At 42.6% G+C, this 22335-nt stretch overlaps 1 protein-coding gene across 1 annotated transcript in view; it reads right to left on the bottom strand.

Moving 5' to 3' along the window:
- ADAMTSL1 (ADAMTS like 1) overlaps positions 1-22335 on the bottom strand; it is a 376065-nt gene that overhangs the window by 97905 nt on the left and 255825 nt on the right. Inside the window, exon 20 of the mRNA XM_040631464.1 lies at positions 2644-2771. Coding sequence (XP_040487398.1) covers positions 2644-2771 — 128 coding nt within the window. The remainder of the gene's footprint in view (positions 1-2643; positions 2772-22335) is intronic.

The raw sequence follows: 22335 nt of genomic DNA, 5'->3' as shown, positions 1-22335 counted from the left end.
CCTGCTCTCCTGAGTTACTATGAGTAAGTCTCCCTACTTCTGGCCAACTAAGACACACTGGCAAGACCAGAGTTCATACCTTCCTTACAAAATCATAGGGACACCTGAGTATCTTGAGCCTCAAAAAGATTTTTCCCCCCTTGTAGTCTAACGTCCACACAGAAGTCAAGGCAAAAAGTCTGCAATGATTTTGCAAGTACAGAAGCACGGAGATTACCATGAAGATTAGACTGCATTTGAGCTCAATCAGTTCTTAAGTCCGTACTTGAAAAATTTCAGTGTGAAGACTTATAATGAAAAATACGTGGAAGCCAAGTTGGACTAATGTTTTACACATTTTAGAATTGCTTTCAGGATGTGTTTCATTTTAGGAAAGCTAGAGAAAGAAAATGAAACATTTATTGAGTGTGAACTATGTGCCTGGCATAGGGCTAAGTGCTTTTTTACACGCGCCATCTTGTTTAACGCACAACGATCCCAGAAGATATTATTAATTTCATTTTTATAGATGAGAACGAACACTCAATGAGGTTATAGACTTTGTTCAAGGTAAGCAGTATAATCGGTAAACAAATTTAGAAATGCTTGACACTTACTTTCCCCTTAAATTCAGTGTATATTTGGGTGGTATTTTATACGCCACTACACAGGATCTTGATGCATACATTTGAAGGAAAGTGTAAATCTCTCCATTCTCGGTAGTCCTGCATGCATCTGTTGCCTTCCCTAGTCTGTACATATTATGGAGCACAAAACTCAGGCGTTATTTATTGCTAAATGTCCCACAGTATGTGGCGGAGGGTGTGCTTAGAAGAGTAGCGGGTATACCACAGTTGTAGATGATAATCCCAGGTAAAGACACAAATCCAACCTTAATTTTTATCAGAGATATTAGATTCATCAACAGACTGAACCCACCCCAGCACTGAAGTATAAGGACACAGTCCCCTAGGCCCTAGGGGTGGTGTTTGTGATCTGCTTCATGGGTCAGCCCCTTTCCTCCCATTCCCCAGTGCCTCTTTGGCTGCTCTCTCTTTTCTGGCTTTGAACACTTTGGCAGCCTCCACTAGCTCTTCTTCAAAGAGCTGAAGACAAGTCTGATGTTACAATTGCCTTACTTAATTCCAGACAGGTTTCCATTAATCGTATTAAATTCAGGTGAACAAAGGCTATTTAGTCTGTGATGGAGCTGAACCGTATCTGGATAAATATAAACAAGAGACTTAATCCCGTAAGAGCCATTATTTGCCAGCAACTGGAAGGATGTCAGCAGTGCCCTTGCTAAAGGCAGGTTGGAGTGTGGAAGGCAGAAGAGCTTTTAGGAGATTGGTGCTGAGCATCTGGACTCTGTATAAAGAGGGGGGGAATCAAGATTGTAACTGGAATACATTAGGAGGAAAGCAAATGTTCTGCTCACTCAAAAAAAAATAGGCATTAATAATATCAGTCTTTAATCCACCCCAGGGCAATCTTAGCTTGCCTTATTCACGGCTGACTTTCATCTTCCCTGGAAAGCCTCCTGCTAAAGGTCCCTTTCCAGATCAGCCGTAGGTCATGGGGGCAGAAATGCTCTTGCTAAACAGATATGCAAGGGAGTAGCATGTGTGACTAGAGAACAGTGTGACAACATAATCCCAGCATGGACCGATGAGGTCAGTGTGGGGTGATGTTGGCTTTTCTAGCATCTACTGAATCATCTGACGGGAGCAGCAATTGAAAAGAATAAATACAAACACATGCAACGTACCGCCAAAAAGACTGCGGGGCCCAGATCTGAGAAAAAGGATCCTACCTTGGTAGGACCCTTGGGGAAAAGGAAGGAACAATGAGCTGGGAGTCAGGAGGCCTCAGTTCCCTTCTTATCTCCACAACGAGCTGAGTGGTTACTTGACCTCAGGTTACAGGACCCGGCCTCTAAGAAATGAGGGCACTGGTACAATTGATACCTAAGGTCTTTTGCAGTTTCAAAGGCAAGGATTTGTGTCCTACGTTGAGAGGTTTTTGTAAAGTACATGATGACAAGACCACAACCTTGGGAGACACTGTACCCTGCACTGCAGTTTTCTGCAACTGCCACGTGCAGAATGTTTGCCCAGACTTGTGGATAAAGGGAAAGTGCTGGCAGGTGCATTAGAGCAAGAGGTTGAAATAAAACAGAACTGGAGAGAAGAACACTCTTGCTCCAAATCATGACTGCGGAATTCCAGCTACCCGTGAGTCTTGTCTTCTCTGCGACAGGTGTAACAAGGAGAAATGATAGGATCCCAAATGAGTGTTCAAGATCTCGGCTCACAACCCATGTTCCCGAACACGTTACTTATTTGTACACAACTCCTTTGCTCATATTGTTCTCTCTTCCTGGAATATTTCCCCCATCTCTGCTTATCGAAATCCACTCATTCTGACTCTAAAATCTTCCAGATGGAATGAATGTCTTTGTATACTCTCAGGTTATCATTTATACCATGTATTTCATTCTACCTCCTATTATACGTCAGCTCCATTTAATTGTAACGACAAGCTATAATCGCTCTGAAGGCAGGGTATGAATCTCATTTATTTATGTGCTCCCGGGCCTGCCCGGCATGTCATAGGCACCCACGGTGTCATTCCGAAACAAACCACACAAGATTTTCATGTTACCTGCTAACGTGACGGCAATGGAGACAGAGTCATATCCCAAGGCATTTGTGGCATTACAAGTGTAGAAACCCACATCAGCTTCCACTGGTGCCAGGATCTGTAAGGAATCATCTGGCTGCAGAAGAATCCTGGAGCAACAGAAAAGAAATGGACACCTGATCAGGTCAGTTGACTCCTTTTTGGCATTTAATACTGGTAAGGCAGGAAGGAACACTGTTTTATTTTTATATCTATCTATCTATCTATCTATCTATCTATCTATCCATCCATCCATCTACCTACCTACCTACCTACCTACCTACCTACCTATCTATTTAAGGTAGGCTCTATGCCCAGCATGGGGCTTCAACTCATGACCCTGAGATTAAGACCTGAGCTGAGATCAAGAGTTGGATGTTTAACTGAGCCACCTACGTGCCCCTGGAACCCTGTTTTAAAACAGACACAAACCAGCCACAGTGACACTCAGGAGCCCAGACTCTCTCGTCATTTTGATTGATGTGATTCTGATAGCAGCCACAAATGAGGTTTTTGATTGCCTATGCAGCTTGTTGATTACTTGATCTAAAAATACCAGTTGGGAGTAGACAGTGTATGTTTGCTGAACACATATAACACCCACATCACGGATGAGAGGGGACGCTAGAATGAACGGTGCAGATGGATTTGGGAAAGGCTTATTAAAGAAAAGGAAAAATCATAAAGGAGTAGAGCTCGGTTGGATGATGGAAAGTAGGCAGGGCTTCCAGACATGGAGAAAAACATCTGGAGTAAAGGATTGGAGGTGCGTGAGAGGAAGCCAAGAATCAAATATTGATGAGACGACCGTGATGCATATGTTTGGAGGAAATTTTATGTCTAACTACTTCTCGGTTCTAGGTAGTCATATGTACATCTATTACCTTCATTAGTCTGTAAACATCATAGGGTATAAAACTCAGATCTGTTTCCATAATACTTAATAAAGGACCCTTTGTAGAGGAGGTGCCCAATAAAATGAAGGCAAAACCTGAGCTTCAGGACAATGCTAGAGAAGTCCAGAACAATCACCATCTAGTTCCAACACTTTGCTTTCCCTGAAAATAATTATAAGAATCACATTGTGAGCGCCTAACAAGAGCTTCAAACTCACTTCAATCTTAGTCTACTCTTTTTGTTTTTTTTTATTTATGCCATTGCAGATTAGTGACTAATGATGACTTGAAGCTGATGTCTCAGTGACTCGATGAGGCTGATGACAACTGGATTGTATAGGTGGAGGTGGGAATCCAGAAGGGCAGGGAGGAGGACAGACAGGAAGCTCAGAGATCCAGTGCCTGGACCTGCCCAGGCCTTAGGTTGGCAAACCATTCAATGGCACAGCAATGCCTTACAGATGGCTTATGGGCTTCTGGAGTCAGTCATTTCCATGTTTGTGATAATTTCCTTCTCCCTAGTTTCAAAAGTCCCCAAGATCTGTTCACCTAATATCATGTTAACATCCACCCACAGGAGGTAAGCTGGAAACAGGGGTCATTTTAAAGGAAAGGAGAGGGAAGGAAAGCATGAAAATGTCAGAAGAACTTGTGAGACTTGGTGGTGAAATTAAGCCTAGGAGTCAGACCTCCTGCCCCAGCAACATGTTCTCCCCACTATACCATTCTTTCCTTTTTTCACTATCTCTCCTGCTGGGTCCTGTCCAGACTCTATGGTATTGGCACTTTGGCACTGCCTCTCGTCAGCTCTTAGTTATTCTGAGGTGGGCAACCAGTCTGGCAATGGATCACGCTTCCTCAAATCCATTTTTGGCCTTCAGCTGATTGCATTGCTTACTCTTACCTCCTGGCAGAGGGAAGGCAGGAAAGAGGAAAAGCAAGGCTTACATGTGTCAGTCTTCAATCCACTTGTGCAGTTCTGGTAAAAATGGGGAAGGAAACAGAAAACCTCAGCTAAAGGGAAGTTTCTGGATGGTCTGTGTTTGATTCAGTGCCATTCCACACCATCACCACAATTGCTGAGGAAAGTCGAGCTTTTGGGGCACTGAACTGGAGCTGAAGTTTCATGAGGGGTGGGGGAGAGGGGTGGTAGCGTTCATCCACTCATTCATTCACACATCCATTAAACGCTAAGTGATTTTTCCCAAACAATTACATGTTGGTCTTTTTCAAAGAAGCTAATAAGAGAAAGATGACGATACACACTTCTTATCTTTGGTAAACTATATAATATGCAATAATGTCACTATCTAAAAAAAGAATCTTAACAGACACAACTATATGTCATTGCTAAATCTCTTCAGGTATTCAGGCTGTTTTAGATTTAAAAAATTAAAAACTGATTTTATGATTTAAATCATGATGATGCCCCAGGAACATGTATGCCTCCATAATGATTTCCAAACAGCAATAATAAAAGCAGGCTTAATCAAATTTCAATAGAACTGACTGCTCATGATGATTGAGTCTAGTCCATTGTTATTCAGTTTCACTGCACTCAAAGGTAGGGATTAGAATTTGCTAAATTCCCAAGTCCCTTGGGATGGTTGCCTCCCTAAAACTGACATTGTCATTCTCTTCCCTACAGAGAGGTTTCTTGAAGATTCAGAGCAAGAGGCTAGAAGACCAGTCTTCTGAACTTCATTTTGGTCCTGCTATTGTTTAAGTAGTCACCACTGGCAAATCCCTTCACCTTCCTACATCAGCTTATTTGCTTCTAAAACTCAGTTGAAGTAGGTTTTCCTACTCAGCAGAGGAAGCTGTGAAAATAAGGTATATAAGGCATTTCCAGACCATCTTTTGGCATTCCCAGTGATGCTTTGTTGGTAATGTTGGACACTCTGAATGAAGAATTAAATTCGAGGAAGGATGGGAGTGGTAAAGATTGTCAGAAAGGAAGAGAGGGGCGCATGCTATTGGCCAATTCTCTGTAGCCGCCAGACAATTTATCAGATCTCCATATTCAGCTCATTCCCCCCCATAGAACTACTGTATCTGCCTGATTTCACGCAGGAGGTATAAAACCCATGCCGACAGTGGGCCTGAACCACCCATTTTTTTAAAGGTGGGGGTTAGCTTTTGTAGCTGCACCACTTATAGACACAGGTGCTACTGCGTGAGCCATAATGCTTTCTGAGCAGGTCTGGAGCTTGGAAATGATTCCCACAGAGGTGAGAAGGAGGAGAGCATATGGGGCTGAACTAGGATGGGAATAGTGGGGCTGGAAAGGAATGAACCTAGACCTTGAGATTCACCATTTGCATGTTCTTTTATTCTAGAAAATGTATATACATAGATAGAGAAGATAAAGTATTCGCCTTCATAAAAACAGTCTTAAATATTAACTTAAGACAAAACCTACATGGGACAAAATCTGAATTTGTCACTTATTGTATATAGTTACAAATTATTTCCACTCATAAAACTGAACTCTTTAGCTCAAGGAGGTACAGAGTTATTTGGTTGCGGAGTTGGACTTTGAAATAGAGATTCTTGGTCTAGCACTCTTTTTTTCAATTTATCATGTCTTTTAGTATGTCCTCAACTTCGGTAGGTGGGGGTTTGGAGGCTGCCACCAGGGGGAGCAGTAGTTCTGGAGAGGGTTCCCATGCAGGACTCTCTAGGAAACATGACAAGGCAAAGGAAAGGGCTTTGCTGTGAAACCTGAGGTCGTCCGTAGTCTATCTATCTAGCCTGGCATTTAGGGAGAGAGATTCCTGGGGGGAAAGATGTTTTCTTTGTATTTCAGGCGTCTGCTCTATTAATTTAACTTAATTTGTTAGTAGCTGAATTCTGTCAGCTTGTATTTCGTTTTCGGATTTGACAGGACTGTTTTAGAATGCACAGACACAGAAACATAGTGCTGCTTTCCAAGCAAAACCAGAAAGATTTCTCTGGGGTTGTTTTGGAATTTAAGGAATCAGAGAATGAGGGGACATGGAATGGGGCATAATTAAGGCCTACATAGAAAATGGTCCTGTGGTCACATTAGATATATTAATACTAGCTGCTTTTCTCCCATACCCATACCCCACTTCCCTTTTGGTTTACTGAGCTAAAACTTACTGCTTTATTTCTTTGGTCATACAGTTAGCCAGAAAATAAAGGAGTTTTGCTTTTCTGATGGCCTTTTCTTGTGAGCTTCTTTGTGATAGCATGTCTGCTCGAGCATTCTAACAAAGAAAGAGCAGCTGAGAGAGTAAAAATAATTGTTTCAGTGACATAAGTATGGCCCTTGTCCACCTTGTGAGTAGGATCCAGACAAGGTGCCCATGGGCCAGTCCTACCAAGTCCAAGCTCCTTGAGGTGAAGTTGTCTCCTCTGCATTTGTAACGTACAGTGAAAAAGTACTCTGAGTTGAAAAGGAGGAAGCTCTGGGTGTCTAAAAGAAAGTGTCTAGCAATTCGGTGAGTGGGGTGGCATCATGATGCCCTCTGAATCCTTGGTCAACTATGACCACCACTGTTCTGTGTAGGCCTGTCTCTCAAAGTCACCTTCATGACCAGCTACGTGAAGCTGCTGCTGGAGAGGAAGGCTTCTGCTTTCAGTCAAGAGAGACAGAGACATGTGGAGGACTTTGATGAGCTTTTCAACTCTGAGCCTCTAATCTCTTTCTGCAAATGGAGGATAATACTGACCTCAGACAGTTCTTAGGAGGCTCAGGCCTTCTGCCCTCACAAGCATGCATTCTTAAACCCATGTTAGGTCCCAACACAGGACTGGATGCTGGAAACCATAGGCACATCCTTTCTCTTTAGAATAGTATCTCCCTCTCCTCTTTGCAAAATTACCTATCCCACATCCCAACACTAACTTGTTTCTCAAGTCAAGATGGCCTCTTTGAGTCTCCTTGTCATTCACTTGGGGATGAATTCATGCTCTTTCTTCTCCCATCTATCTTTCCAAATTTTCCCATTCCATTAGGAATGAGTCAAATTCTACCTCCTGTGTTACCATGGTCCACAAGAATTTCTACCCTTCCTGATCTCCCAGAGTTGTTCTGAGCTGTACTACAAAATCCTTTCTACTCTACAAAGTCTCATTTCTTTAGTTAGATTGGAAACTAATACTGCAAGGGCTGGTACTCTTGTTTCTTCCATAGCTCCCTCCTCAGTATTCAGCACAGGGCTGGCATGCTGAGTAGATACTTGTTTAGTTATCTTCAGAGCAGTGGAGCTCAAAATGATCCTACTGACAATACAGCATAGTGGTTAAGAGCCCAGATGCTGGAGGCAAACTGCCTGGGTCCCAACCCCAGCTTTACCACTCAGTCACTTTGTAACCTTGGGCAAGTCATTTACCCCCGTGTCACAGTTTTCTTAATTATAGAATGAGGAGAATTATAGCACCTATCTAGGATTGTTGTGAGTATTCCACCTGAGCTCAGGTATTTAAAGAATATAGACAGACGATGGGCTCCTGGGTGGCTCAGTCAGTTACGCTTCCAACTCTTGGTTTTGGCTCAGGTCATGATCTCAGAGTTGAGAGATCAAGCCCCATGTCAGACTCCACATTGGGCATGGAGTCTGCTTATGATTCTCTCTCTCTGTCTCTGCCCCCACCCCCACAAGCACGCTCTCTCTCTCTCAGAATAAATAATGGAGATGAGTGCCTGATGTGGCAAACCCTATGGAAGCATAGGTTGTTGCTGCTGTGATTGACATGACCATTGAATACTCTTCATGTCTGAGCATATGTATTCTGGATGTTGTGACGAACTGTTCTGACAAGGGTAAAGGACTGAGAAATGTAGAGCTTTCAAGGAATAAAATATCAATCAGGCACATGGGGAGGGACAGGGGGTTTGCTGTGTGAGCGAGCAGGGAGTGAGCCACAGTGCCTTTACCTTGGGGGTAGCATTGGGATGGAGAAGAGGAACAGAGACTGAGACCGCATGGCACATTGGGTTGGCAACTGGCTCAGTTCTACTCTTGACTCAGAAATTTCTAAGTACAACTACATATTTTCATAACTTCTTTAACACTATGAACCAGATACTGAAATCTTAGAACACTTGGAAAAAAAAAAAAAGCCAGAATCCTGCAATTGCAAAAAAAAAAAAAAAAGTATATAAATAGAGAATAAAGGAATGAGATTTGGAAAAAAAGTGAGCTTACAAGCAAATATGTGAAGTGAAAGGCAGCTGTGCAAAGAACATCAGCTCCAAATTCCTAGGAGGAGATGCTGAGGACTTTTAGTTACCCTGAAATGCAGACTTTTTCTTCTCCTGCCTAGGAATTTTTTAGATTAGGACCATCAAATCTACCACAGAGGTACAGTGGGGGCCGTTACTTATTAGACAAGTGTATAAACTTTCCATAATTCCATTCTCACTGTCATGTGATTAGATCAATGATTTTATCCCTTTTGAGAGAAGAAGCGAAAGCTCAGAGAAGTAACTTGCTCAGCTAGTGCATGGTGGAATCAGGAATGGGGAGTGACCTTTGACCTTTAAAAAAATGACCATATGCAGGCATCCACTGGGGCCTAATAGTAAGGCATGTGGTTTGGCTTCATTTTTGGTGGGGGGTAATTTGTGCCAAGGTTTGTAGTTACTCAGGGAAATGGACAATCACTAAAAAAGAATATTCTGGATTTTAAATAACTGGAAGGCATGTGGTTTGGCCTCATTTTTGGTGGGGGGTAATTTATGCCAAAGTTTGTAGTTACTCAGGGAAATGGATAATCACTAACAAGAATATTCTAGATTTTAAATAGCTTGAAGCTGGAGGAAAAAAAGAATGCTGTGAGAAGACCTCCTCTGTGAGCAAGAATTTTTTTTTCTGAAACCAAAAATTATAGTAGCCCAGAGACTTGCAAGGGAGAGTTTTGTTTCGCACAGATATTTTGGGGAACAGATTTGAGGTTCATGAAGAGTTTCATATCACCATTTGGCTAGGGCAACTTTTTATAACCTTGGCTGTTTTTAATGTAATTGCCAGCTAAAAGTTATTTGATGCTGGAAGCTTCACGATTGCTCCAGGTGGAAGTATAGAAAATATTCTTGGAATGGGAGAGGCCACCTGACCACACATTCTTAACCCTGTCCTAATACTTTCTGCCAAACTCTTCAACTTCTTTCTCTTCAGCAACTCACGAAGTCTTGAATTTGCTAATATGTGTAGTTTTATTTGCTAGCTGGGTAATTCATTTGGAGCTATCAACCTCTGCGTGACATGACTCTGACTCCATCTCCTATTTACCTGGGAGGGGGGTCAAACTCTGGTCAGCTGCCACCTGCTTTTGTCACTAGAGTCATTTGAGCACCACCATGCCCCGGTAAGTACTTTCTATGACCGCCTTTAGGCTACAATGGCAGAAATGAATGGTGGGGACACAGACAGGAAGGCCTGCAATGCCTAAAATGTTTATTATATGGCCCTTTATAAGAAAAGTTTGCTGACCTGGACCTAGAACATGGAAGAATTTTCGCTTCTGGTTTGTTCCAATGCCTCATTTATATAACAACGTCAAGCACTTTTCCAGAACTCTGCCTTTGTCTAGGACCATTCTTCTAAGAAGAATAAATAAACCACGAGGGGGATCTTTGCAGACCCCCTATCCTTTCAGGGAATAGTCAGTGCCTCACATGTGCCACCTGCTTGTCACTGTCTTGTGTCCTCTGATGCTCCTGTGACCTTCATGTTGACCTTCAATACTTTCTTTCCCCCCTTGAGGCCTATGTATTTACTGGGATGGCCCCTGTTCCTCTGACTTGCTATTCTTCCAGTTTTTAACTGGGAAAAACATTTGTCATCCCCACTGCCTTTAGTTCTACAAAGGAAATAAGCCAAACCAAACTGAAACTGGTTTCTTCTCTCCCTATCTGCCCTGCTTTCAGTTTTTATAGTTTCTGCAAACTTGGAAACAGCATTTCATGTGCTTATGACTTTTACATATAGTGTTATTCACAGCTGTGGTTCTGATCTTGACCCTGGAGGCATTTCCCATTTGATTCTCTCTTTCATTCTGAGAAGTTGCCATCTGTAAATACTCTGTGTTGCCCAGGCCAAACCCTTCCAAATACTTCTTAATTCATCTCCTATTCAACACCAGTTTGGAAAGTTGTCCAAAACTGGGAAGTATAAGCATAGAGAGTATACAGATTTCTCTCTTCTACCAGACCAGAAATAATAGCTAAATAAATAAATAAATAAAAAAAATGGTCAGAAAAATAGAAGCATCCTCTCCAATTGCCTGGATTTAGGCTAATTCTCCACCACACTATGTTTTCCTACCTACCTTTCCATCTCAGCTCTTTGAACAACTGCCTAGGTTGTTCCTAGATTCCTCAAAATGAGAATTAAGCTCCTTATTTTGTGAAGTCCTGGAAGATGGTATAATGACCTCATATCTACATGCCAATCATTATAGATACTGACAGACGAGTACCCATTGTGTGCCAGGCACTTTACAGATATTATCTCTTTTCCACACCCTTGCTCTTCTGCAGAGCACGTGTAAGCGTTTTAACTAATGAGCAAACCCAAGTTCGGAGGGGTTAAAGTGGGCTCACAAGGACAGGAAGTGGCAGAACTGGAATTCCAGCCTACGTTGCTCTGATTTGAACCCTATTGCCTTTCTACCACCGTGGGCTGCCCTCTATGGTAACTGATGTACCATCAGACTGCTCTTCCTAACCAAGGCGGTAGTCAGACATGACCAGCGTGAATCAGGCAGACCTAGAATAGAAGGAAAACAGGACAGGCTTAGGGGTTAAAAGGCAGAAACTCCTTGGCATTAGCCCTTTCCCTAGGATTCCATGTAGATAGACTATTACCTGTGAACTACTTTTCACCCCTAAGAAGGAACCAGTATTTTCTTCAAAGTATCTAGTTTCATATGATTCTTCATGTTCCCCTGCATTCCTTTGAAAAATCCCATAACCTTCAGAAAAGTTTTAAGTGCTGTAAGCCTTTTATTAGCTGAACTATGCATATCCTGTCGACTGGCAGTTCAGTCTTGGGCCACAGTGTTGAACAGCGAGCCGGGACTTCTCTGCCAGTGTGGGGTTATCAGCAGGATTTAGGTTTTCTCAGCGACAGGATCTCTCTTCAGCCAGCTTTCCTTCCCAATTTGGTAATCTGACTTCCAGTGCCAATTTTAGAGAATCCAGATTTTCTTTTCTATGAGGAAGTCAGCAGTGTCCTTACAGGTATTGTTTCTGGATTTGGGTTCAGACGTAGGAATACTGAACGTTCATCTGTCCATATTACACGAGCCTCCTGATATTAGATGTGGGGAAGAGTGACTTGTGAGACTCTAAGGCCAGTGTTACACCCTATCCAAATGCAAACTGGAGTTAGCTTCTGCCTGAATCTCGCCTCAGTGTGGTGAAGGGTAGGAGGGCCCAGTAAGTGTTCAGTATTTATGCAGAGTAACTGAAAAGCAAGGGACAGTTTAGCTTAGCCTTGCTTGTGGTCTAGGTCTCTAGATGCCCATGTGCACAGGCCATCAATGCTGTAAACACACAGAGAGAGGCAAATGCATATGTCACAATCACAGTATTTACTGAGTAGCTATTATGTGCCTAGTACGATGCATGTTTATAGCTGGGAATGTCTATATGAAGGTAGAGCAGTAGGAAATAGAAGAAAGGCTTTCCCTAACATGTATGTGCCAAATAAAAATGAAAACCTCACAGACTGCAAGCCAGCTGGCTAGAAGATAGAATGTTAATTTATGCTAGATCTAGCTGACTCCTTGGCTTCTTTTTTAAAACAATGGCCAAGTCCATGGATTCAACTAAGGTTAAAATCAATACAAAGAAATAGTCCCTGGAGCCAGACTTCCTTGGGTTCAAATCCCAGCTCCACTACATATTAAGTGTGAGACTTTGGGCAAGTTAATCTAAGATCTCTCTGCTTCAATTTCAACATTTGGAAAATTGGGATAGTAACCTCAAAACGTTATTGTAAGGATGAATGAACACCTGTAAAACACTGAGAACAGGACCTAGCTCAAAGCGAATGGTCACTAAATGTTAACAATGATGATGGTGATGATGACGATTTCTTCAGCGGCATGGATATGACAGGAGATAGGATGCTACAGGGTGTTTATTCTCGGTCCTTATTCATTCTCCAGCAGGGCTTTTCAGATTGTATTGTGGGCCACAGGACCTCAGGGGTTCCTGACACTTCTGTAATGGAGAACATGTGGGCAGGGCAGAAATGTTTAGATGGGAGTGGGTACCACTCTGGAACTCTGCCATAATTGCGTATTAAAGACTGGTGTTCAGATTATGCAAAACCATGCAGACTACAGTCTCTGGTAATTAGGAAACTTGCCTGCTAATCACTAGTGTTTATTCCCCTATTCATTCATCCGTCAGTTTATCATCTGTTGGGTGTCTATTGTATTCTTGGAATTGTGGAGAAATTGACATACATTCTTAAACATCTGCCCTTGAGGAAGACTAACGTAATTTAGAAGGTAAGGGAGAGAAACAAATAGCGAATTCTAACATGCCGTGGTAGGGTGGGCTGAGATGAAGTACAATGTATAGGGTACCATGTGGGCCGTGGAGGGGGTCATCTTGAGTTCAAATTTCCAGCTCTACTCTGCCAGCTCAACCGAGCCTTGGGGATACGCTTCTGGTAAGGAAGGGTAGGATGAGGCAAATCTAATGCCCCAAGCAAATTCATAAACAGCAAGTAATTGTGTACTGCTGAAAGGCATAGCTCAGAGGGGTGAGGTGAGTATACATCACTAGATATGGTAAGAGATCAAGCGAGTGAGAGAGACAAATGTCAGATGATAAAAGGTGTTGCGAATCATGTGAAGGCACTTGGAACTTATCCTCAAGTGATGGCAAGCCATTAAAAGAATTTCAAGCATGGGAGCAGCATGAAAGATACTCTGGCAGGAGCACGTCAAATGATCTAGAACAGGAGGCAATACATTTTTTCCTATAACAGGACAGACAGGAAATATTTTAGTCTTTAGAGGGCCACCTAGAGTATCTGTTGCATATTCTATTTCTTGTTTGTTTTCAACAATCCTTTAAAAATGTAAAAGCCATTCTTTTAATAACCCTTCAAATAACCTGGGTTCAAATCCCAGCTCTACCACTTACTGAGTGTGAGACCTTGAGCAAGTTGACTCAACAGCTCTGGGCACAATTTCAATGGCTCTTTCAATAACTCTTTAAAAGCCATTTTTAATAATCCTTTAAAAAATGTAAACGCTACTGGGTGTAATTTGCCAACCCCTGGTCTAGAGAAGGCAAATACAGAGTTAGGGAGCTGCTGAAATCATCTAGAGTGGACAAGGGTAAACCCAAGTAGAGGCAGTGAGAACAGAGAAAGGTGGAGGAATGAAAGAGCCACTGAGGAGCAAGAACAGTCTAGAAATATTTTGGCTTGGGCAGCTGGATAGGTGGAAGTACTCTTTCCTGAGATAGGGATTGAGTTTAGTTTTCGATGTACAGAGTTGACCTCTTTGTGAGGCATCTGGTAGGGATGTCCAGTAGGCAGCTGTGCGTAGGAGTCAGAAGAGAGACTCGGGCTGGTGCTGGACACATGGGAATCGTTGACAACCAGGGGAAGTCTGGAACCTTGGGAGTCATGATTGTATATAGAGTGAGACCCCCAAGAGGGTAGACAAGAGGCAGGTAGGGGAAGAGAAATGCACAAAGACTGAGAAAGAATAACCAGAGAAGTAGGAAGCAAACCAAGTGCATGTGGTTTCTAAAGAAGCCAGCATGTGTTTTTAGGAAGATGTGCTTAGCCTGTATGGAATCCTGTTCAGATTAGGTAAGAAATGTTTTCAGAGACCACTTTCGTCTTTTTGGACAAACAAGAAACAACTTTTTGGGTGGGGGGAAGGAGCTCTTTCCAAGAGAAGTGTATGTTACATGCGGCCTTGGAATATGAGGTGGACAGGAAACCATCAAAATCCTAAAGAACACAGGCAGTAACCTCTTTGACACAGGCTGTAGCAACTTTTGACTAGATATGTCTCCTGAGGCAAGGGCAACAAAAGCAAAAATAAACTATTGGGACTTCATCAAAATAAAAAGCTTTTGCACAGTGAAAGAAACAATCAATAGAACCAAAAGGCAACATATGGAATGGGAGAAAATATTTGCAAATGACATTTCAGATAAAGGATTAATATCCAAAATATATAAAGGACTTATAAAACTCAACACCCAATGGCTCAGTCAGTTAAGCGTCTGACTTCAGCTCAGGTCATGATCTCAGGGTCCTGGGATCTAGCTCTGTGCTCAGCGGGGAGCCTGCTTGTCCCTCTTACCCTTCCCCCACTCATGCTCTCTCTCTCTCTAATAAATAAAATCTGAGGAAAACAACACCCTGGGATGCCTGGGTGGCTCAGCTGGTTAAGCAGGTGCCTTTGGCTCAGGTCATGATCCTAAGGTCCTGGGATCGAGTCCTACATTGGGCTCCTTGCTCAGTGAGGAGACTCCTTTTCCCTCTGCCTGCCACTCCACCTGCTTGTGTGCTTTCTCTCTCTGATTAAAAAAAAAAAACACCACAACACACCCAAAAATCAAATAATCCAGTAAAAAATGGGCAGAAGACATGAATAGACACTTTTCAAAGAGGACATACAGATGGCTAATAGACACATGAAAAGATACTCAACATCCCTTATCATCAAGGACATACAAATCAAAACCGTAATGAGATATCACCTCATACCAGTCAGAATGGCTAAAATTAACAACACGGGAAACAACAGGTGTTGGCGTGGATGCAGAGAAATGGGAACCTTCTTACATTGTTTATGGGAATGCAAACTGGTGCAGCCAATCTGGAAAACAGCATGGAAGTTCCTCAAGAATTTAAAAATAGAACTACCCTAAGATCCAGCAACAATTTACCCAAAGGATACAAAAATACTGATTCGAAGGGATACATGCACCCCAATGTTTATAGCAGCACTATCAATAATAGCCAAATTGTGGAAAGAGCCCAAGTGTCCATTGACTGATGAATGGATAAAGATGTGGAATCTTCTTTGGAAGATTACTCAGCCATGAGAAAGAATGAAATCTTGCCATCGTGGATGGAGCTAGGGAGTATTATATTATGCTAAAGGAGATGAGTCAGTCAGAGAAAGACAATACCGTTGTATGATGTCGCTCATATGTGGGATTTAAGAAACAAAACAAATAAACACAGTTGGGGGCAGGGGGAGAAAAAGAGGCAACCAAGAAATGCACTCTTAACTATAGAGAGCAAACCAATGGTTACTGGAGGGGAGGTGGGTTAAGTAGGTGATGGGGATTAAGGAGTGCACTTGTTGTTATGAGCACTGGGTGATGTGTGTAAGTGATGAATCACTCATTTTACACCTGAAACTGATACTGCATTGTGTTAACTAACTGGACTTTAAAGAAAATTTTGGAGAAAAAAAATTAAAAAGGCACCATATATTTAACTCTTTGAACTATTAAAAAAAAAGAATATGAGGTGGACAGAAAGAAGTCAACTCTATAATAAACTGAGAGGGAAAATTAGCTGGGACTTTAAAAAATTCATAGTTATCAATCCTGGGGGGGGGGCACCTAAAATAGCCTCCTATATGTGAAATATTTCCAGGGTATAGGACGGCTACTCTAGGACTATCATATTAATGTTTTCAGGTACCATTAGTGCATGAGACCCATGAGATGAGGCTTTAATACTTCTTTCCTGATGGATCTTGCAGGGCAGCAATATGATGAAACCAGTCAATTATAGGTCCACAGAGCTAAGGGATTAGCAATGAAAGCAAAGCGAGAAGGAGGCAGAGTTTTCTAAATCAAGTGGCATCACAGCCTGTGAAAATCAGTTTCTAATTCACCCCCCATGGCTGTGCTGGAAATTCCAGTCTTTCTTTGTTCTCAGGCTGAACCAGGTGGCCATACTTGGTTATTTTCACCTCTAGCCAGTCCAGAATGTTCCCTTAAAACTGGCAGATTTGGAGTCTGTTAACTTCCACCATGTCTGCTCCCTTCACACACAGGCACTTTGTGGTTTGCCTCAACTCCAAGGCCCGGTGTGAACGCCATCTAACCCACGTGCAAGTGTGTGGGCTGGGAGGAGTCTGCGAAGGCAGGCAGGGGGAAGGGAGGGTGCCTGGAATTCCTAAGTGTCACCTCAGTGTGGAGTTGTGTCTCCTGCCGCCAGATCTTCTAACAGAACTAATAGCAAGGGCATCATTCTACTCTGAGTTTCACCTTCCTCCCCTTTCCTTTCTCAACGTGTTTCTTTTTTTTTTTTTTTTAAAGATTTTATTTATTTATTCGACAGAGATAGAGACAGCCAGCGAGAGAGGGAACACAGCAGGGGGAGTGGGAGAGGAAGAAGCACGCTCCCAGCGGAGGAGCCTGATGTGGGGCTCGATCCCATAACGCTGGGATCACGCCCTGAGCCGAAGGCAGACGCTTAACCGCTGTGCCACCCAGGCGCCCCTCTCAACGTGTTTCTTAATGGTGGTCCTTGAACCTCCGGCCTCAGAGTTACCTGCGGTGCTTGTGAAGTGCGACTTATGGGGCTCTGCTGTACAGAGAGTTTCTGGGGTAGGTTAGGATGTGCGAATCTACATTTCTAACAAGTTCCTGGTAATCACTGTGCACACTGAACTTGGGAACTCCTCCTCGACTCACTCGTAAACATTAAGAAGTTTTAAGAGAAGTGTTCTTTCCGCTGGAGTTGAAAATAAACTCAGGGCCCAAGTTATTTTACTCCACACCAGCCCTTCAGTGTTTCCTAGCTTCTGGAAAGCAGTGACTTTTATTTATTGTCTGTCTGGTGCCCATCGCTGTATCTAACACCAAGCACGTATTTGTGGAGTTGAAGGGATGATGGGGAAGGACACCTAACTAACCCCCCCTTCCACTCATGTTCCTCTACAATCCACTGGCCACAAAGTAGCCAATGTAAGTCTATAAAGATGGAAATTAGATCATTTTACTTTGCTAATATCCTCCAAAATCTCCCTGTGATACTCATATTAAAAGCTAAATTCCTTCTCTTGTCTCTGATTAACCTCATGGCCTCATGCCACATCCCCTCTATCTTCTGGCTACCACAGTCCAGCCAAATGAACTTCTTTTGGGATTCCTTCAACCCACCAAACTCATTTAACTTTGGGGGTTTTATGCTGTTTTCTCCTTGTTCAGGGGTGCTCTTCCTCCTGATGTCATATTGCTGGACCCTGGTCATCATTCACATCTTGGCTTACGGGTAACTTTCTCAGAATACCCATCTAGAGTGGTCACCAAAGCACTCCCTATCACCCCTGTTTCAGTGTTCTGCCCAACACTTAACACCACCTGATACTTGTGCACTTTTCCGTGTTTATTGCCTTGCTCCAATCATTCATTCATTCATTTGTTCACTCACTATTCAGTATCTCTTTGGTGCCAGGCACTATTCCCAGCACTGGGGATACAGCAGTAAATAGTCTCTACCCTTATGGACAGGCAAGCAACAAATAACCAGATACCAGATGGTGGTAAAATTCTGTGAATAAAATAGCAGAGTTAAAGAGATAAAGGATGATGAGGATTGCTCTTTTATACAGTGACTAGGGAAAGCCTCTCTGATGCAGAAATTTGAGCAGAAATCTCAATGTATGTAAACGGCAAGGGAACACAGACTTTTGTTTCATTCACAACATTCCCAGTGACAAGGTGTGTGCGTGTGTGTGGGATATAGTAGGTTAATAAATTCTTATGGACTGAATAAATATCCACACCGATCTTTTAGCCCTTAAACACTGCATTTACTTCTCTGGCTTCCAAATGAGACTTGAGTTTCACTGACAAGGAATGAGCCTGCTTTTCCTCCGTCCCCAGTATCTAACATAGGGTCTGGCTCCGAGGATGCATGGGAATGTTTGTGAAATAAGGAGAAGCGGGGCTTAGGATAAACCAGGCTGTCCTAATACATTCAGAAACATCCCATAAACTATTGCTTGAGAAGTTGGCATGTGCTTCTAAGAATCGTGTGAATTCGTTCAACTAGTAAATTACATATATGATGAGATACAGTAGTATCTGACTTGGTAGTGATTCTTTCGTATAAGCAATTGCTTTCAGATAAAACTTTGGCATATTTAAAAGCCAAAGAAGTAGTAGACTTCTCCTCAGTTACTTTCTTCCTCTCTTGACCTATGTTGCTGGCTCAGGCTGCAAAGGGATACTTGAATACACTGCAAAGTCCTCCAGACCAATAGCCCGGTGAATCTTACAGATTCTTTTGGAAAGATGGACTTGGTACAAAGCAAAAACAGACTAACTGAACTATAACACTGGGCATTTCAGCACGTCTCTGTGTGAAAATAAATGAGCATTTCTGAACTGCTACCGGACACAGGAACGATGACAAGGAATGACACTCAACACAGACAAGTCACCAACAGGCCATAGCAAAGCCGTCCCAAGGGCAGCTCTGGGCCTCCTGCGTGCTCTTTGCAGATAGATCTACTTTCTTTTCTCAAACAGGACCTGGAAAACTGTATCGAAAACGAAGCTCCAGTCATACGTCTTTTTGGCCAGCTAAGTTAAATGGAGAAATTAGGATGTTGGAGATCAGTGTCTAAAAGCTCTTATTTTTCCTTACTGTGTGCCATTAACTTGCATCGGGAAGCTGTGTCAAGGCTAGATCTAGAAAAGTCTTGAGTGGCAAAAACTGTAAAACTCTTTGCCCATGCCTTTCCTGTTCTCTACCTCTTAACGTTACCCCTCACCCACGCTCCCACCAATGTCCTGGTGGCTGAAGAGCCAGGACTAGCCCTTGCTGTCCTAGTCTAGTGCATTTAGTATCTTTTTTTTAGCAAGGTTCCATGGAACCCTCTTCATCTTAAAGACATTAGGGCTAGACTCTCAGTACCCAAGGAAGTGAAAGTTAAAAGGTGAAAGTAATATTTCCTGAGTGGTATTTCAAGAACTCTTGGTATCCCTGAGATCATGAGGGCAAAAAAATTGTTCATTGATCAAAGAAATACTTGGAAAATAATACATACTATACTGTTCACTTGGAAAGTCACAACACATGTTGGAATGCTTAAAGGAGTTAAAAAAAATGGAAAAACCAAAATAATTTTCAATTGGGGGATAGTTAAATGCACTCAGGAACAGTAATCAGCCATTAAAAATGGCGACGCAGATCTCTACATACAATGAAATGTCTCCTAGACATGTTGTTGAGTAGAAACCACGTGAAATTTCTAAACATGAGTAATATCCCATTAAAAAGCCAAATCATATGTGTGTATATGTGTTTTATATATAATACAATAAAATATATAAAAATTCCAGAAGGATGTATACCAAATTATTAAGAGAGACAGACTCTGGGGAATAGATGTGAGAAGATGAGGGAGACTTGCATTTGTACTTTATAGATTTAGGTATTATTTGAATTGTTTTATAGCCCCTTTATTGCTTTTATAATAAAAACAAGAGAAAATATCAAGCACTATATTAAGAAAACAGAAGTAAAATCCAGCAGTAAATACATCTGTTCAGCTTTAAGTGAACACGTCCCAAACTCATGTGATCAGTGAACCCCCATTTTGTGGAGTACTCAGAAACAGCTCGTGCAACAGAGTTTGAAGTTACTGGGCTCAAGGCTCTCCCCACACCCCACCAGCACACGGGTTTTGATCTGCTGCTGCCTTTTGCAAAGGAGTGAAGGAGGAACAAGGGACCTCGGAGATGAATTGGTACAACCTTCCCCAACCCCCCTGCTTTTAAGATGAAGGGACTAAGGCCATACAAAGTGAAGGGGCTTGGCAAGATCAGCCTGAAGCCCTCAGTCCTCATCTGACTCCTACATCCTATCTTTAGTTACCAGGTGACCCAGATGGGCTGTGACCCTTGGACTTCATACAAAGCATCTCTAGCACTCAAGGAAATGGTCAGGACCTCTAAGCCATGGGCTCAAATGTTCTCTCCAAACTTCCAGGCATAGCAGAGTCCTGGTGACCCCTTCCCCCTCTTCCCAACAGCCTGCCTTGTCCGCAGCTTTTAGGAGGAAGGAAGGGACCCTGGAAATAGCTGGTAAACAACAGCAAGGGTCTTGGGGCAACTTGGCATCCCTAGTGAAGTACAGATGCATGAAGTGTGAACTTATTCACTCAAAACAGCATGGGCTTGAGCTGGGCAGAACTGGATTCGAATCTGCCCTCTTGATTCTGCCTTTTGCTAGCTAGCTAACATCGTCAAGCTCCTAAACTACTTTGGGTCACAGTTTTCTCATCTCTGAAATAGGGATAACAGCTCCTATGTTGTACCCTGTGGTGGTCATTAACCAAGATGATGGCTATGAAAATGTTGCTAGCACGGAGCACTAGGTCTGTAATTAGTCAAGAAATGTTAATTCCCATCTTTTCCTGTGCATGGCCAAGTGTTAGTCCCTCAATCCCTGGGCATGAGGCAAAGGAAATATGAATGAATGGTCCCTACACTTGAGAAGCTGGCTGGTGGGGAAGATGACACGATTTGGTCCAGTAGGTATGACAGATGCTCCAGTGTACCGCCTACCCAAGCACGAGGGCACCTCTCTTAGCCTGCACCCAACATCCTGGGGGGCCCTCTGAGGCTACCTCTCATTGACTCAGTGACCTCAAGGGGATTTACTCCAACCTTAGCTTGACCCCAAAATATCTTGTGAAGATTTCTAGAAAGACCTGAAGGAATCATAACAATTAAGCTGATCAAGGAAAGTATGAGCTGGGGAGGACCAAGGAGCACACAAGAGGAGAGGTACTCAAGGTGTGTGTTCAAACTGCCTGGCATATGAATCCTGCATTCAAACCTTGTCTCCAGTGCTTCTGTGTGGGTCCCACATCTGTGTCTCAGCTTTCTCATCGTTGATGTGGTAACAATCATAGCATTTACCCCATAAGGTTATTTCTGAAGATTAAATAAGATAATGCCCTTAAAGCACTGATCACAGGGTCTGGCATATAGTAAGAGGACACAGGAAAAATACTTAGTATTGTTGTTATTAAAGTTATTTGGTCTATAAGTACTAAGGCTGAGAGGCAATGTTATTGACATTTCAAAAGGCACAGAAGAGGTGGGCAGGCTGGACAAAGTCACATTTGTTCACCAAGTCTCAGAAGAGTTGACAGAACTGTGTTCTCTTTGGACTCAAATAAACTTGATATTGAATCCCTGGTCCGACTCTTACGAAAGTGTGATCTTCTTGGGTGAGCTGCTAAACCTTGATTTTCTATGTGAACCTGGGCCTTGGGGACACTGTTAGAATAACAAGTGCAGTTACATATAAGTAAATAAACCTGGCAAACTGCCTAGCTGCTTTCTTTCCTTACCCCAAACGAGTGAACTAGGGATGAGGATTGCCGAATAATAGTATTTAAGATAACCTGTAATGAAAAGAGCATTCTCCATGGATTCCGAGCAGATAAAAATTTAAAATGAGGACTCTGGACTGGAGGACCTTCAAGAGCCTTCTCTGACCCAGTGTATAGGATTCTTCCATTGACTGCCCGTCTTATTTGTGTCTCCTATCTTGGCTCTGCCACCTAATAAATAAGATCTTTAGCAAGTTCCTAGGCTTTGTTTCCTCTTCTGTAAAGTGTGCATAAAAACTGTACCTACTGTTAGGATTAGAAATAAACACAGAAAGACCGCATTTGCCTGGCAGATGGTCACTACTCAATTAATGCTAGCCATCACTGTTGTCGTCAGGGCCATTATGAAGACTAAAAGAGAAAGGATGCAGGAATTATG

The sequence above is a fragment of the Ursus maritimus genome, unplaced genomic scaffold (assembly GCF_017311325.1).
Source record: "Ursus maritimus isolate PB19 unplaced genomic scaffold, ASM1731132v1 scaffold_17, whole genome shotgun sequence".
NCBI lineage: Eukaryota > Metazoa > Chordata > Mammalia > Carnivora > Ursidae > Ursus > Ursus maritimus.
Note: the sequence above shows the minus strand (reverse complement) of the source record. Positions and strands in the feature narration are given on the sequence as shown.